This window comes from Lepisma saccharinum, chromosome 18, assembly GCF_977018435.1.
Source record: "Lepisma saccharinum chromosome 18, izLepSacc3.1, whole genome shotgun sequence".
Taxonomy (NCBI): domain Eukaryota; kingdom Metazoa; phylum Arthropoda; class Insecta; order Zygentoma; family Lepismatidae; genus Lepisma; species Lepisma saccharinum.
Genome location: NC_139246.1, coordinates 76,886 through 95,519, shown reverse-complemented (window position 1 = coordinate 95,519; position 18,634 = coordinate 76,886). Strand labels below are relative to the sequence as shown.

The 18,634-nt window shown below is 35.9% G+C and overlaps 1 protein-coding gene across 5 annotated transcripts in view; it reads left to right on the top strand.

Moving 5' to 3' along the window:
* LOC146002324 (uncharacterized) overlaps positions 1 to 18,634 on the top strand; it is a 60,735-nt gene that overhangs the window by 25,616 nt on the left and 16,485 nt on the right. For 4 of the 5 annotated variants that reach the window (XM_083140037.1, XM_083140036.1, XM_083140035.1 and 1 more), the window contains 5 exons: positions 1,790 to 1,900; positions 5,214 to 5,349; positions 8,633 to 8,811; positions 12,606 to 12,732; positions 17,672 to 17,785. In XM_083140037.1, coding sequence (XP_082996163.1) covers positions 1,790 to 1,900; positions 5,214 to 5,349; positions 8,633 to 8,811; positions 12,606 to 12,732; positions 17,672 to 17,785 — 667 coding nt within the window. The remainder of the gene's footprint in view (positions 1 to 1,789; positions 1,901 to 5,213; positions 5,350 to 8,632; positions 8,812 to 12,605; positions 12,733 to 17,671; positions 17,786 to 18,634) is intronic. The other variant, XM_083140034.1, reaches the window with a different exon arrangement.

The window sequence follows — 18,634 nt, the reverse complement described above, 5'->3', positions numbered from 1 at the left end:
ACCAAAAAATACCTACTATCGTGTTCGTTATGTGTGAAAATTTTACATTATGCACAGGTAGCTGACGTATAGCCCCACAAACCATTCACGGATAGCCCCACGAACCATTATGCATGGTAGCTGACAGATAGCCCCACAAACCATTTCCGATAAGGTTAGGTTAGGTTTGGTTCGGTTAGGCAAGCATAGTAAAAAAAAAAGGGGTTCTAAACACTGATAGGGGCTTACGTTATCAAACGTACGCAGCATGCAATTCACGTAGTGAAAGCAATGGCAATTGTGCGTCGGTGAGTTATTTCGCTTGAAAAATACATGATTTCCCGGTCAAATATATTCCACGATGAAAGAAAATACCTCGACGAATGTTGGAAAGCTTGCAGAAACTCATTTCCGTAAGTAGTTTCTTGTGTAAAAATGAAGAAATGTGTCTCCGATATACCAAACTCTTATTATTATTATTATTTTTTCCAAAACTGTATCGCATTGTTTTACGAACAAAATTTTAACTGTGCTATGGTTCATGGGGCTATCCATAAATGCTTTTTGAGGCGATCCGTAAATGTTTTTTTGGGTATTCGTGAATGGTTTTTGGGGCTATGCGTCATTGGTTTGTGAGGTATTAGCATAATTTCAAATCAGGGCACAAAAGTAGGTATTTTTCGATGAACAAGGTTGCAACACTGCATAAATCGACAAAACACTCGCACAACGCACAATGACCCAGTACGCTATCGCCATAATGTGTGATACAGAATCGAAATAACAAAGAACAGTAAGTACTCGTAAATGTAAGAAATAAAATACATTATTTTCATTAGAAATTCATTATTACATCTAAAGAAATGTTCTGTGCAGAATAGTACGTTAGCAATGTAAAAAAGTGTGAAATAAATGATTTATAGGTGTTTCACCTATACGAAAGTAGTACCACAAAAATGACTCTCTATGTGAAAAATTGTGTTTCTTTTCGTGTAAAAAGCATAATGGCACCTTGAACTATGTTCAATACTTGCGAAACACAAAATATCCGATTTTAATGTGTCTCCGATATACAGAACTGGTAATTGTTATTTTAGAGAACTGTATTTCCTGCATTCTACAAGTATTCAAGGTTGCCAATTAATTAGTGTGTCTGGAGTCCAAAAATTTCTGAGAACTCCTTCTAAACATCAATTCTCTTTTTTTTTTATACAAAGAAAATGTATTTATGTGTGTGGAGCTACATAAGTTATATGAATAATATTGATTCCATAGTATTGGAATTAAAGAGAGTGAAAATATATTGAGCTTCAGAGACTAAGCATGACATTTTTATTTTTTATGTAATTTGTGATCATCTTCACATTGTTTATTGTATTGTTACTGAAATTTTTAATATAGTGTAAAATAATAAATATACATTTCACACCTACCACACAATTTCTGTACTGTCAAGTTTTCATTAATGTTTAGTAGTGGTGTTTTAAATAAATACATTATTATTATTACATTTATATGTAACTTTGTCTATGTTCCAACAAGTACAATAACCATGTACATACAGAGTTTGAAAGAAAAAGTAATAATTTGGATGGTCATTGAAAATTTTGAAGTGAAATTTCCTCTAAACCATGGAAAATTTTAGGGGGACATGGGGAAGTTTTGGAGGGGCCATGTTCCCTCAGGGTCCTCCGTACGTGCATGGTTTGTGTGTTTTTTAAGTGGTGCAAAACTGACCATTTATACAGGAATTATTTTTTTTTGACCCGTGTTTAAACATTGGTGTGTGATGTCATTTGGTTTGTTGCAGCTGAAGGAAGCCAAATGCCTGGAGAGCTACAGCCTTAATTACTCCTTCATTAGTGCTTCTGTGGAAAAGAGATTTTGGCAGAATTTCCAAACTATTTTGGCTGAACTTAAGGTAAGCTGGGTTACGATGGAATCTTCAATTGTAGCTGTTTTAATAGTCTCTGTATCTCCATTGAAAAGGGAATAGTTTCACATTCTTTGTGAAGGCACAACTTTAAACTGCATGTGCAGTCCAAATTATCTTATTTGAGCATAAAAAGTGCCATCTTTAAACGTGCTGACTGATTTTTGAGGCAAATCCTCCACGTTATCTCACAACTGTACAAATTGCAACTCAGATATGCTTTACATTTATGACAGTTACCATAATTACAGCGTTTGTGATTATACCATTGCAAAATTGTGAAGTGATGAATTCTCTAAAATGACTGATTTTAGTTCCGTACACACTGGAAATGTATTCTAGACAATTTTGGGGAAAAAATGTACAGCGCTCAAATGCAATACAACTGCAGTTTATCACATTCTCTAACCACAGAAATAATTTTATGTAAGTGATTCTAAATTTACAGCAGTTAGCATTTTTTAAAAACTAACATGAGCAGAGAGCTCACAGATATAAACCAGATATAAATAAGCAGGTGTTGAAGCTACCACAATGTGTTGTATTGGAAAGAAAAGAGAACATGAGAAACATTTGAACATATTTTGAGTTATGAAAAATGTATTTACAAATGTTACATATTTCCGATATTACGCCACAGTAGACAAGTCTATCCTACTTTCAGGGCATTAAAACTATGTGTAGAAATTAAATTTGAACTTTCAATAAAATGTACTCAATTTTCCTTTGTATGTTTTACACATGCAATAATTTATTGCATCAATTGGTTTTAGGTGGAACTGTGATGTGCCACTATGCATGGTCCCCCACATAAGGAAGTGACTGATAAAGTACCACCACACTAGTTATTTCAAAATTATAAGCTATGTTCAACCATATTTTGGAAATACTTCATTTTGTCTGTCAGAATTCAACTTCTAGCATGATTTGGAAAAATCGATTGATGAAACTCAGTGTGACTTATAATACTCAAATAATTGACGTAGTCGAAGTAGGCACTAAAAACCTCTGAAATAGGCACTTAAAAAGGCACTATAAAATAAGAAAGACACTAAAATAGGCTCTTAAAAGGCACCCTAAAATAAGCATTCCGACTTGAACTTATTTCAGTTTTCTTCGTACAATTCATAGTTATATTGTGTTAGCATTACAGTTTACATATAAAAGTGCACTAACGATTAACAAACTATTAGTACTATATTTATCAAAATTCATATTTGCAGGGAATTGTCACTTAAAGTAATTCCCACAAAAAATAACTTGTGCTAACGATCGTTGTGTGCATAATTGTTCAACTAATGATGAAAAAACAATTTGAACCATTTTAATAAAAAATATATTTTAAAGGAGAAAAACCACGCTAAATAACAATAATCAAATTTCCCGTCACTGGCGAAACAAGCTTCTGCACCATTTTTTTTTTTTTTTTAAATAACCCACTTCTGGCCGCCTTGTGCTTTGGCATTTTTAAACACATGAACATATCTCCACAGATAACTTCCTTTCCAAAGCAAATAAGTATTGATCGACTCCTACATGCTTTCAGGTATAAAAAACGAAGGGGTGGGTTGGCGTCGTTTTGCCCAAGTTTCAGTCACCAACAGGTTGTCCAGTTTGCTTATCTTGATTATGCGACATTTGGTATATTCAAAAGTCTGACATGCCTTGAGACACTCAAATCTGATGAATACCAGATTTCAGCCAGTTCAACATAAACTAAGGCTTATCTTCTTCAATGTAGGGAAAGACGAAGATGCATAAAAATAGCTGAAGCAAGGAAAAATGGCAAAACAGGCATTTTAAGGTGCAATTAAGCAAAATAGGCATTTATAGGCACTATGAAAATGTGTTTTCAGACCAGAAACACCATGAAATGAACTTTAAACATTAAAGCCTATGTTTTACTACAAAGTAATAAAAAAGGCTAATTATAAGTTATTTGGAGACTTATTTTTACAAGTTTTTCACAAGGATTTAAAGCAATAATTTACAAAATTTTCTGAAAAAAACCATAAGGGGAAAACTGGGCTGGGCCCACTTATGCCAATGATGATGAGCATTTCATTATTTATCCACTGATAATGTAAATCTTCTATGTCCAATTTTTCATTATTTTCAGGAGAGACCTTTAAAGTTTGACATGATATATTTATTGGCCCGTTGTCAGCATTGCATTGAAAGTATGTATCATTGCAAAGTCTGATATGTTGAAGCCTCTCTAAAAAGAAGTAGGTGTTTTGTTAGGTATTTATGCTGTAATTAATTATTGACATTTCAGACAAAACAATTGCACGCAACACTAGCTTTGATTTGAGAGTGCCAGTGTTCTATTCACCAGTTAGAACAGAGCATTTAGAAATGAGATTAGATAGTTGTTCTGTAATGGAGATGAAACAATTTCACTATAAATTTGTCATTCATTAGAAAGTAAAACAATAGTTTTTATTGTATGTATGCATTGCTTGCATTGTAGAATTATTTCTCTTGTAGTTTACAGTTATTACAAGCCTGTAATGACCGTAAACTACAAGAGAAATAAAGTAAATCAAATAAATTCAATCAATCAACTACTTTGATTCCACTATTATTCAAAATTTTTGTCCGTTCAGCAACAAAAGTAAGAACCGAAGTCCACTACTATTGCTAAGCAGCTCTCACAAGTGACTGAGGTTAGAATGCAAGTGTTGCAAGGTTTCATTGGCTGTTGGAGTTTGCATTCACGTGGCTGCTTCCAAATTCTGTACATGGACCAAAAAGACTCTCGATATATGAATATTGATTGTAGGTAGGTATCAGACGAAAGCAGAGATTTATCAATTGCATGCTAAATAGACAAAAGCCAAGATATCTAGATTTGTTTACAATTTTGAGACAGAACATTTACATTCTCAATGGACAAATCAGTTTACATTTCTGCTGCATCTATGGGAAGACACTTGAAGAGAGTGGTTTAGTAATCTATTGGTATTTTTATTTCTGTCACCATACGCTAATTGCAGTGATGAGGGCCACACCCAAACACCTTGCACCGGGCCACCTTATAATCAAGGGGCCCTTTAGACATTCCTGATTACCCTCTCTGTGCATGAAGTAGACTTAGCTAAATACATAAATAAAAATGAACCATGGATGGTGAGATCATGAGCCTGGCAAATGAACACCCTCATCCACCGAGGTGACTTTTAGTAGCGTATCAATTCCGATTCGTTGAGCCAAGAAACCATTGGTGACGAAACAGTTGGTTTCAATTGTTAATTTACGTCACTGAAATCGTCAGTGCTGAGACTTTCCTTTTCCACAGCTGATCTTGGAGGAGTGCTGCGCCCTGTCGATTGGCGCTGGTGCAAAAGCAGAAGGAGAGGGAGCTGGTCAGCAGCCTCTTCACAAGGACCCCTCCAACTGGTTGGGCCAAGGAAATAACTTTTCTGATGATAAAGGTAACAATATTAGCAACTATTGCTTTCATGGTCTTCACCATTAGATCACTTGGTTTAATTAACATCACTTAATTTGCTCCATTAAGTACATCATGATGGTGAGGAGTATCTGTGAGAAAAAATATGCATATTCATTGATCGAGTAGCTCAGTGTCTTTTACCATTATTGAAGTACAGGGTTATTCATAAATATTTATCTGGTTTCACGTGACTGCATTTTTGAAATTTACAGATACAGAGCAATTAGCAATACAGCAAATGAAAGAGAAACGTCTCTGATCTTACAAGAACCGTTTAGATAACAAGTCCAGACCTTCAACCATGTACACAGCAGATATTTTGGCACTCGAGGCAGATTGTGTACCCCTGCACTACCAAACACAGACATTTTATGTGCATCCTGTGATATTTTCTTCTTATGCCATGGTTTGTGATATTTACATCCTACAAATTTTGAAATTAGGAAACAAAGAGTAACTCATTAGAAATAATATTGGTTATATATGTTTATAATATTTATATTTTATATTTATAATATATTTTGTTCAAGCAGCTCCAGCACCCACCCAGCATCCTATAAAGTGGGTACCTGGAGGAAACTCTGGGTGTTAAGGGCAGCCAGGGGCATGGTGCTGATTCACCCCCAGCTTGGCCGAGATCAAGAAAGTGTGGGACTCTAACCCCTCACCCCCTATATACCTTCATGGGATGATGCAATGCACAGGGGAGCACTTTACTTTTTTTTTATATTTATAATATAATATTTCTCAGGATGGGAACGTTTCAGGTACATGCTTTTCAAACGTGCCCCAATGTAACAGTTGGGCTGAAAAGTTCGTAGGCTAACATAGTAAAAAATATTTTTTTGACAAAATTCGATTTTTTTATTCAATATAGTTGCCTTCGAGGGCGATACAACGATTATAGCGGTCATACAATTTTTCGATGCCATTTTTATAGTACGATTTCTCTTTAGCCTCAAAATAGGCCTCAGTTTCGGCGATTACCTCTTCATCAGTGCTAAATTTCTTTCCAGCGAGCATTCTTTTAAGGTCTGCAAACAGGAAAAAGTCACTGGGGGCCAGATCTGGAGAATATGGTGGATGGGGAAGCAATTCGTAGTCTAATTCATATAATTTTGCCATCGTTTTCATTGATTTGTGACACGGTGCATTGTCTTGATGAAACAGCACTTTTTTCTTGTTCAAATGGGGCCGTTTTTTCGTGATTTCATCCTTTAAACGCTCCAACAACGCTATGTAATAATCGCTGTTGATGCTCTGGCCCTTTTTGAGGTAATCGATGAATATAATACCATGCGCATCCCAGAATACTGATGCCATAACCTTGACAGCCGACTGTTGCGTCTTTCCACGCTTTGGATTCGGTTCATCACGTGCAGTCCACTCGGCTGACTGTCGATTGGACTCTGGAGTGTAGTTATGGAGCCATGTTTCATCCATTGTAATATATCGACGGAAAAATTTGTGTTTATTACGGTTGAATATCGGTAAACATTGCTCCGAATCATCAAAACGTTGTTGCTTTTGATCGATTGTGAGCACGCGCGGCACCCATTTTGCACACAGCTTTCGCATGTTCAAATATTCATGCACAATATGTCCAACACGTTTCTTTGATATTTTTAAAGTCTCAGGTATCTCGATCAACTTCACTTTACGATCATTTAAAATTATTTTGTGGACTTTTTTGATGTTTTCGTCGGTAACAGCCTCTTTGGGGCGTCCACTGCGTGCATCGTCTTCGATGCTCATTTCGCCTCGTTTAAATTTAGCAAACCACTTCTCAACGGTTGATTTTCCTGGTGCAGAGTCCGAATAATGTTTATCAAGCCAAGCCTTGGCTTCAACAGTATTTTTTTTCGCCAAAAAGCAATGCTTTATTAACACACGAAATTCTTTTTTTTATCCATTTTTTCACAATAACAAAAGCTGCTTCACTCACAATGCTATATCTCACGAACTAATTATCCGGCAGCTGTGAAATTTATACACGTATCTTTTGAAGGTTAGTACTAAGTAAAAATCACATGGATTTAATTCTAGTAATGCCATCTATGAGTCAGCCTACGAACTTTTCAGCCCAACTGTTATAAACAATTGAGAGTTACCCAAGCCAACTTCTGGTTTCATCGCAATTTATGTTCATCTGGTTTCCAGTTTCCATTCCTTGAGCAGCAGTGGAGGAAACCAATTATCACTGAAATGACCATGGAAAAATTTAGAAGTGTTGAAGTCAGAGCCTGGCCTGGTACAGAACGGCAAAGACTCGTTGAAGTAAAATGTTTTGCCTATTAGTAGAGGCAAATATTTTTGGTAAATAATAAAGCAAAAATTCGGAACAAAAACAGAGTCAATTTCAGGTTCAAAAGCAGTAAATAAAATACAATTTTGGTGTCATAGCGGTGAAAAATTGAATCAAAAGTGTTATATAAAATATCATTTTGGTTTTAAAATTGTGAAGATAATCCAAAATTTGATGTAAAAACTGCACTTATTACGAAATAGACATAACCCTTCTAATAACACACTTATGTAGCGTATGTATTAAGATTATTCCTGTACAAAGGCATCCATTCTTACTTCTCAGAATTAATCTCAGATTTAACAAATTTTCCGTGATTTGCATAACTCTCAGGATAATTCTGACTTCAGAAAGTGTCGTGTTGGTAAACAAACTCTAAATTTCATGTTTAAGAGTCTATTTCACATTTTGCAGTTCACTTCGCATCATTTCGTGACAAAACAGGGTAGGAAACTGCACCTCACACCTTTCAGAAACATGAAAAATTAACATTAGAATGTGTTACTTCATATTTCGTGCTTCTGGGCTGCAGCATTAGGCCCAGATGAAAACAGACGAGAATTTTCCGAAAGCTAAACATTTTTCTTTGCTATATTAACCTGAAAATAAATCTTAGAGTGAAATTTGGAGCCCCAATTTCGGATGCCTAGACAGCATTACTTATTATACAGTTACTATTATTCTTTGCGCTGTGACGTAACTATAATGTCATTGTGTTTATTGTTCACCGAAGATTTCAAGCATCAAACCCAATTTTGTCTTAATCCTGCCCTGTGCATGCCCCTACCTATTAGGAACTATGTTTGTTGCTTGCCTTATCCACGTAATGAAACATGTCCGATAGCCAGAATGTCAAAATGTGGAAGAGACTTGAGAGTGGTGGAAGTTCTGTAGAGTGCTTCTAGTTTTCGTTCCTGCACAGATATCACGGATTTCTCATTGTCTATTTCATGAGCAGAAAATGGAAGCGAGCTGCTGTCATTGAAGTATGACGATGCGCCTCTGAATTCCAACCCACTGGTTGACAGCTCGGAGGATACCTGCAGCGTGGATTACGTCAAATATGGAAAAAGCTCCGAGGCTTTTCTCCAAGTCAAAGCGGAAGACACCAGGAACGCTGGCGATGCAGGGAACGTGGTGAGAGTCCAAGGGATGTTCCGTGAAAAGCATGGAAGGGGTATCTAATGATTAGGGCCACATATTTATGGTGAATAAAAGATTGAGATTTTGGTACAAAAACTGGCACATTTTAGAGTTAAAATTGTGAATATAAACCATAAATATTTGATTTTAAGAACTACATTTATTAAGCAAAAATAAACATTTTCCTTCTAAATGAATTTTACATGAATTGTATTATTTGCAGGATAATTCAGGCTTTAGAAAGTGTTGTATCAGTAAATAAACTATTTAACAGTTTATTTTGCATTTACAGTTCGTTTTCCATCATTTCGTGTTAAAGCATGGAGTGTAAATGAATCTCACGTTACAGTGTGTTATTTCACATTTCATGTTTTTGTCAGAAACGAAATATGCATGCCTCTACTAATTATATATTGAAATCCAGTGCATGGTACATTAACTGCACTACTACTGATTTCTGTTTTTAATGCACTGACACTTTGGCTATGCATTTCTTAAACCTAAGGCTTGACCCCAACTCAAACCCAGGTGTCTGTCATACCATGTCATTGCTCTACCAACTGAGCTGCTAAGCATGAATTTTCACTAATACTGCAATGGAGTCTTGTTTGCGAAACACTGACAGTGTTGATGGTGCCTGTCATCTCCCAGTGTTGAGCTGCATGTTACTGTAAATTTAGCACACACCAGTAGCAATTTGCAAACCTGCAAGTATTCTTCTAAAACCCAGCTTACATGGAGTCCGATCGACACCTATTTATATTTCATATTTTTAAAATAAAATTTTTAGTTTGCTTTTTGCATCATAAAAGCATTTTAGGTTTAAAATGTAGACATAACTCCAAATAGAATATGCTTGTTGTTCACAAATTAACGGCTCGGGTGTAAAACATGGTAAGTGACATTTTGGTCATTTTTGAGTTACAAAGTAAAATGTGCCATCCTTCAGTTTTCGAGTGAGTTTGTCATGTCATACAATTTGCATTGTACTCAGTGAAGCCTTCTGAATTTGGTAAACACAACGCATAAACAATTTATCTACAGTATAGCTTCTAATAACCTTTTTTCTTAATGAACTAAGAAATGACCAAAATATCACTTAACATGTTTAACACCCGAGCCCTTAAATTAATTTTGAATCAGGTTTTAGTAATTTTGAAATAAGGATAGAAATGAAGGAAGCAGAGGTTTCCCTTAAGGCAAAAGTGTAAATGATTTAAAATTACTTTAAGCTGTTTTCATGTGAATAACGTCCATTCTTGCAGTTAAACACACAACACGCTTACACTTCCATACATATACTGTAGTTGCAGATTTTGATATAACTGTGGCAATTGGAGGCAAGTCACAATAATAATGTTAAAATTCAAAGCATTTCAAGTAATGTTTTTGCAGCATGGATACCTCTGATGATCACTTTGTATTTCACTTAAGAGAAAAATGATTTAAACAACACAGACTGCTTATTTCACAGTTAAGTTGCTATATTACAACAATGTAACATTGACAACATCCATTGTATAACTGATTCTTTTTTGTTAAAAAAAAATAACCATTGTTATAACTATATCTTCAATCAAACTAAAAATAAATGTCTGGTGTGTGTGTTCTCCTGAAATGTCACAACGAAAAACTGTGTTTTTATTCTTGTAATAACTGTAGACTACAAGAGAAATAATTCTACAATCTCACAAAAATAATCTTTTAAATATAGTTTCTAGTATAAGAAGGCCAGTAAAATAAAGGGTAAATCACAATTTTTTTTCTCACACCAACTATTGCAGAAATAGAATGTTTCAGCTTAATTTGTCATTGTTGTCTTAGAGGATTGGTTTCCTATTTCCACAGACGTTGAGAGAGGTTTCAACATATATTTTTACATTTTATTTGTGGGGACTTCGCTGCCCCGTGCCACCTTGTATTATCGCCAGATATGTTCAAATCTAACAAGATGGAACAAGAATGACAGAAATTTGAAAATGATAAATATTCATTTCTCTGGACCGCTATCCACTAAAGATGTTTCCTTTTTTATGTAAATATATTTCTGGTGTGTGTGTTGGTGGGGTATGTTATTGAACTGGATTAAGTTATTTTTTCTTTTTCCTTTTTTCTCTAGGTTTTTCTATGTTTTTTGTGTGTAATGTCTTTAACATTAAAGTTGATAACATTAGGAATTAAAATGTTTCAGTTTGTGGTTTAGATCGTGGAGTACTTATGTAGGATTATTAATGAAATTTGAATTAATGAAATAATCATTTAGCCAAGAAATTTCCGTCAAAATATTTGAAGAAAATTAAAATTTGGCTCAGTGTGGACATTTTGTGCCAATGCTTCAACACTTCACTGTGCTCCGTATCTAGTTTGACTATGATAGCTTAGTGGTAAGGAATTTGCATGATGTCCGAGATAGAAATTTGAATCCTTGGTTAACCTCATTTTCACTTAACCAATATTAGGTAATGGATAGAGGCACATAATTTTGGTAAATAAAAAAGCAAAATTCCGGTACAAAAACTGTCAATTTCAGGTTCAAAAGTGGTAAATAAAATAAAATTTCGGTGTTACAGCTCTGAAAAAAATGGATGGAAAGTGGTATATAAAAAGACATTTTGGTTTTAATATTGTGAATATAATCTTAAATTTGATTTAAAAACTACACTTATTACACAAAATTAACATTTCACTTCTAATAGCACATTTATGTAGTTATCAGTGTATTAAGTTTATTTATTTTCTGTGCAATGGAGCCCATTTTTGATTCTCCAAAATTAACAGCGGAATTAATCAATTTTCCGTGAATTGCATAACTCTCAGGATAATTCAGACCTCAGAAGGTGTCACGTCGGTAAATAAACCCTAAATTTCGTGTTTAAGAGTTTATTTCACATTTTGCAGTTCATTTCGCATCATTTCGTGACAAAACATGGTAGCAAAATGCATCTTGCACCTTTCAATAACCTGAAAAATTAACACTACAATGTGTGTTTTGACATTTCATTTTTTTCGTCAAAAACGAAATATGCATGCCCCTAGTAATGGATTTTAAGGTGCAAAATTATGGTCGAGGAAAGGGGGAAAAAGGTTGTGAAAATGTTTGCACAAAGGTTCTGATAAAGTGCCTTTATTCATTTCTGAGGCAGTTACGTTAACATTCTTTATTCAACAATAGCAAATAACATAGTTACATAAAGTAACCAGTATTTAGGAAGTAAACGTGGCATTTACTGGGCTTCAATCAACTTGTATACTGGATTACGCTCAACATTTCTGTTTTTTAATGTACATCACTGCCGCTTTGAGCTCAGCGAATAACATTATCTTGGGAACTATTGGGGCTGTAATGATTATATTATACCTGTTTATAGCTCTCGCTCTGCTCTACAAAATGAGACTATAGGATTTTATGTAGCTGCTCAAGAAGAGTGAAAATAATTTATTTTTCTGTCCAATATTTTAACAAAACATGAAAGAAAATGGTAAAGGAGCTGAAGCATCCAAGAGGGAATAAATGTGCTAATCTCACGAAAAGTTGCAACAAAGTGTGTTCACTTGATTTCATGTCCTAAAATACATATCTCAAACAATCTGTATGAAAACAGCTATATTTTTTGAAAGGTGATGCACCTTAAAATCCATTCCCTAATCATCATAATTGTGCATCTTGTGAGACAGGAAATGGCCAAGGATGATGATGATGCATGTGTGTGTTGTTTTAATATTCAAATGCAATGAACTCCCTTTAATATGAGCTTCAATTAACTGAGCACCTGACATTTCTTTTGCAGAAGGAGAAGCTGCTTAATCTGGAGATAGTGAGGCTTCCGGATGGCTACTACAAGTGCCCTTCGTGCGAGAAAGTCTTCTTCTCAAAATCCAGAGTCACGCGCCATTACAGGACACACACAGGCACTGGTTCTCATTATTATTATTATTATTGTTAATTTTGTTTTTCAGTTTGAGTTGATGCTGGTTGTTACTTGTCCAGAATCAGGTATCTCACTGGCTGCAAAATACCACCTAACACATTTCCAAAGTCAAAATATCCCGCAAATTATGAAAATTTTCATTAATTTCACACCAATATTGCCAGCCCCGTGGTGGAGTGGTTACCACACCAGGAGTCCCGGGTTCGAATCCCAGCCTGGGCATGGATGTTTGTGAGTGTTCATTTGTCAATTTCATCATATCGTCACTCATCCCCATCTACATTTTATACATAGTGCATTTACTCACTTTATTATAATAAAGAAAAAAATATAATAAACACTTATGTGAGTATCGTTGTTAAAACAATCTTGTAAACGACGTTTCGCAGAGCTACGCTCAGGTTTCTTTTTAATCATCACATAAAATATTTCGTCCAGGATTAGGTAAAAAAGTTTTGGATTAAAAGACGTAACATTACATAACTGTTAAAAATGCCATAAGGACTTGACACATATCTAGAGGAGCTGTGTTCCCATCCTACCTACATGGCTGACTAACTGCTGTTACGTACGTGTGTTACATTCCTTCCAATGAGAACTCTATCGTTTCTGATGCGGCATGAGTCACTTCCGGCGTGACATGGAATTTCACAGACTCGTCATCGTTTTTACCCCATCGTTTAAAGATTTTGATCCATTTTTCATCCAAGGTGCCGTCGTCCCTATTTAATTTTTTCCCCCTGTCTATACAAATGCATGCTGCCTCATGAATGTTTCTGTCAGCTTGTTTAAAAAATCTCTTTACCACTTCTCTTTTCTAATATTATGTTTCTTTTCTATAACATGCTCGGATAGCCCCGTTTTCGGTACCAGTTTTTTAATATCCTTGTCATGCTCATCCCAGCATATTCCTATGTTCCTTCCAGTTTGTCCTATGTATTCTTTATTGCATGAACAAATTATTCGATATACGCCCTTCTCATCCCTGTCCTCGTTACATCCCTTTCCATCCTTTTTGTATTCTGTAAAATACTTCTCAATATTTCGGGGTGCTCTCATTTCCCCTCTTAGTCTGAAGTCTTTTAGCATTCTATCAAACGTTTCCGACATCCCTTTTACATATGTCATCCCCATCTTCGCAAATTAGCCAAAAGTGGCACAAAAAGCGAAGTAAAATAAAGCAAATCAATCAATCGACCAAAAACATACAAGCAATTGTAAGCATGTTTTTTTAAAATTAAAAAATCTATTTATATAAAAAAACATGAAAAATGATATTCATGACTTTTTATCCACCCTGGGCCCATGTATGATTTTTCTTTTACATAGTTGAATGGAAAGTATGAATTATTAGAATAGACCTGAGGCAATTCATTCATACAAGTTTTAACCAATGTTGATAACTTTTAATGGCTGCTGCTAATACGGATGCAAAAACTTGCACCTTGTGCTCGTAACATTTTTTCAGGCCATCCATTTCTACCGAGAGGGCATGGCTGGGACTCTGTGAACAATGAGTTAGAATTGAAATCATCGCTTGAAGTGGAACTGGGGGAATCTTTGAATGAGCCTTGAGGTTAGGTGCAGAAATGCTCCTATGCTTTAACATGGTGACAGAGGATGCTGGGGGTGTTTTGTGAAAGTTTTTTTTCTAGCTTTAGGGATACCATTCCCCTGCATCCCTTCTCACTACATATCACTTTCTGTTAGCAGGGTTCGTTAAAATTTCATATCAGTGTAATTTTTAAAGTTGGAAAATTTTCTTTCCTACAATATACAAGGTTTGGGGAAATATAAATTATGGTTTGTTCAAAGTTTAACGGTTGTCGTTTGATGTCAAAAGTCCACAGTCAACCCCCTCGCAACCCTTTCACCTCCCTGCCTGAACGCTTCCCTTTCACATTCATTCCAACAACCCAGGGCTTCGTTTGCTCAGCGACCTCAAATGAGGTTGACCTTTCTCTTAGGGAAGTTTACTCCCTTCGTCTGTTTTTTCTTTCTTTGAGGGGCACCTATACCGATACAGTACATATACAATGAAACAAGCTGTCAAACTTCTCAGTCCGCAATTTGTCCCTGGCGCCTGTGTGGATTCATACTGTTACAGTATACGAAAAGGTAGGTGGACGTAGGTCAAATCAGATATTTTGGGTAGAAATTCTCAAACTTCCCTTTGGTAGGTAGGAGGGGTCATTGAAGGCCATTTTTCCCACTGTGCATTTCCTGCAGCATAATTAGCCAGCAGTGAGAAGTATGCAAATGTCTCATGAAACAACACAAATCTGTTTTTCTTGTATGTACGCATTGCATGCATTGTAGAATTATTTTCGTGTAGTTTACAGTTATTACAAGCATAAGAAAACAGTTTTCCGTAAACTACAGGAAAATAACACAAATATGGTTGTTAAGTGCTGAAAATCTGTTCAAGATTGAAGAGACAGTAGAAATGCTGCCAAATGGTGCTGAAAAAAATGTTGAGAAATGTCATGTGGGCTTCGGCCAAAAAATGCGAAAATCCCACTGTCAGCTGGGAAGATGATGAGCACTTCTTCTGAGACTCAGAAGGCTACCGTATGTGGATTTCCTCACAGACCATCACACAATAAATGCTGAATATTTCTTGGCACTCCTTGAAGGCCCAGTAAAGACCACGATCAGCAACAAAAGACCACCGAAGCAGCGTTACACCATTAAAACCCTTGGCATAACTTTCCCAAGTCCAGGAGTGTCTTGATCCTATGTGTGTGAAAGAATGAAATCTCACACAGTTTACCTTTACAAAACTGTATTATAATAACGGATATTACACACAAAAAATACAATTTGTACGACAACGAAAAGTACCACCACTTGTGCCCAAGCTGAACTCGCTCTCACACACACACACGAAGACACAGAGTTAATTCTTATTAAGTCATGCTTATGACACGTACTTCACGTAGCAGGACCTCACTGCCAGCTAGTGAGCAACACTAATCACTAGGGAATAAATTTTTAGGTGCAGAAACTTTCCAAAAATGTAACTGTTTTCATACTGATCGTTTTATATATGTATGACATGAAATCAAGTAAAATGAACACACTTTGTTGCACCTTTTCGTGAGATTAGCACGTTCATCCCCTTTTAACGCCCTCTTTGATGCTTCATCACCTTTTTCCTTGCTTTTCTTTCATGTTTTGTTAAAAAATTGGACAGAAAAATAAATTTCACTGTTCTGGAGCAACTACATAAAATCCGATTGTCTCATTTTGTAGAGCAGAACGAGAGCTATAAATTGGGATAATCTTTGCAGCCCCAATAGTTTCCAAGGTAATGTTGCAAAACCCACGAGAGAAAAGATAAACTTCAACAAAACCTATTCGGCAGAACCACACTTCGCTATGTGGTCTGTGTGCTTTATATGCAGGAGGTGCAGAAAAATAAACGCACCTTGCCTTGAAAAAAAAGGCACCTCTTTCAAAACATTTTCAGAACTTTTATCCCCTTTCCCAACCATAATTGTGCACCTTAAAATCCTTTCCCTACTAATCACATTACAAAACTGAACAACCACAAACATCGACGTCATTTTTCATGATAATGCCCGTCCACATACTGTCAGCTTCACCACGACCACTCTGAAGAAACTGAAGTGAATCCCCCATCCTCTTTTGCCTCCCTGAAAGACTAATGATGTACTGCAGGCTATTCAGGCATGCGTACACTTCCAGATTGCTGGCGTAAGTGCATGGTAAGTGACTAGAGAAATTTAAGTGAAGAATTCAGTCTTGACCAGGTCTCGAGTCTGGGTCTCTGGCTCTAGATTTGCTTCACCAACTAATCTCCCGGAGGGGAAAAAAAACCCTATTTGAGAGACAATTCAACACAGTTAAAAACAGATTTTCACTTAAATTTCTACATAGTATGTCACCTGTGTGTGCCAAATTATAAGATATGAGGCAGATTGACTGTGTTAAAAGTAGAATCTTCAGTTTCAGTAATTGATCAAAGTTTTATTCCACTTACAAATAATTTGGTTACATGTTTTTTTTTGTGATTGATACCTTACAAAGCAAATTCCATTAATATACTAATACACAAATGTGATTTTTCAAAGTTGTATTAATCTCAACATCCTCTCAGGAACTGAAATTTATATAACTTTGAAAAGTTGGTTTTGTGGTATGTACGCACTTTATTCTGGTATATTAATTTGCTATTTCATTTTCATTCCATTAAACACAACAGTTTCATTATACATGTGTTTTTCATACTCTCGCCATGGTAACTGTGAGCAAGTAGTGGGTGAGCAATAACTGATTGCTAGAGGCACATATATTTGGTAAATAAAAAAGCAAAATTTCGGTACAAAAGAGAGTCAATTTTGGGTTCAAAAGTGGGCAATAAAAGAAAATTTGTGTTATAGCAGTGAAATAAATGGATCAAATGTAGTATATCAAATAACATTTTGGTTTTAAAATTGTGAACATAATCCAAATTTTGATTTTAAAACTGCACTTATTAGAAAATAAACATAACCCTTCTAATAGCACATTTATGTAGTTATCAGAGTATTAAGTTTTACATGTACAAAGGGCTCCATTTTTGCTTCTGATATTTACAGCAGAATTGATCAATTTTCTGTGAATTGCATAACTCTCAGGATAATCCAAACTTCACAATGTGTTGTGTCTAAATAAATTCTAAATTTCGTGTTTAAGACTCTATTTCGCAATTCTTTTAGCATCATTTTGTAACAAAAGAGGGTAGGAAAATGCACCTTTCAGAAACTTTAACAATTAACATTAGAATGTGTTATTTCACATTTTGTGTTTTTGTCAGAAACGAAATATGCATGCCATACCTGGTTTTCAACATATCACCTAGGCAGTCTTTGAGAACCTTCATCGAGTCATAACTATATGACCGAATTTTCTCTTTCCAGGAGTGAAACCCTTTGTGTGTGAGCAGTGCACCAAAAGCTTCTCCTCCAAGCAGCTGCTGGATTCCCACTTGGTGAGGGAGCACCGACAGAACACGGACTCTGCGTTCGCATGTCGTGAGTACTTCATTTCATTCTGGTCTCTCGGCAACTCATCATCATCCTTTGCTGTTTCCTGCCTTTGGCTGGTCTTCCACCACTCCTCTCTTTCCACGATATTCCAATCTTGTCCTCTTCTCCTAACACTCTCCACTATCTGCTCTTTCCACCCACAATTTGGTCTCTCCCTTGGCCTTATTCCCACTCTTGTGCATGGTAAGCTCTCACTGGTAGTCTTTCTGCATCCATCCTGTTCATTGTCCGAAACATCTCATCTGTACCTGATCTATCCTGTCCTGAAGTTTCACCACACCCACTGTCTGTCGGATCTCATTCCTTATTCTATCCCTTCTAGTCTTCCCCAATATAGCCCTTAAAAATTCATCTCCAATGCGTGCATCTTTTTTTGTCTCTCTCTGTCATTGTCCAACTCTCTTCTCCATAGTATGTGTTGTATATTACCTTCTTGCATTTCATATTAATCTTCGAACACTTTGATATAATCCACCAACCCACTTGTCCTCTTCTGTTTACCTCATCATCTATTCTTCCACTTCTCTCAATAATGCTTCCTAGATATTTGAAGCTCTCCACTACCCTCAACTCTTCCATGTCCATCTGTATTGTTGGTTCATTTCTGGCTCTGTTTCTTGTTGTTATTAGCACCTTGCTCTTTTCTGAACTGAATTTCATTCTCGCTCTTCTGATTTCCTCATTCCAGCTATCAAGCTGTCTCTGTACTACTTCTTCCTTGTTTCCCCATATTACTAAGTCATCAGCAAACAACAGGGCCTTCATCTCTTCTTCTCCTATACTCTTCCCCACCTCTTCGTTAATTGCATCCATTGTAATTATGAAGAGCAGTGG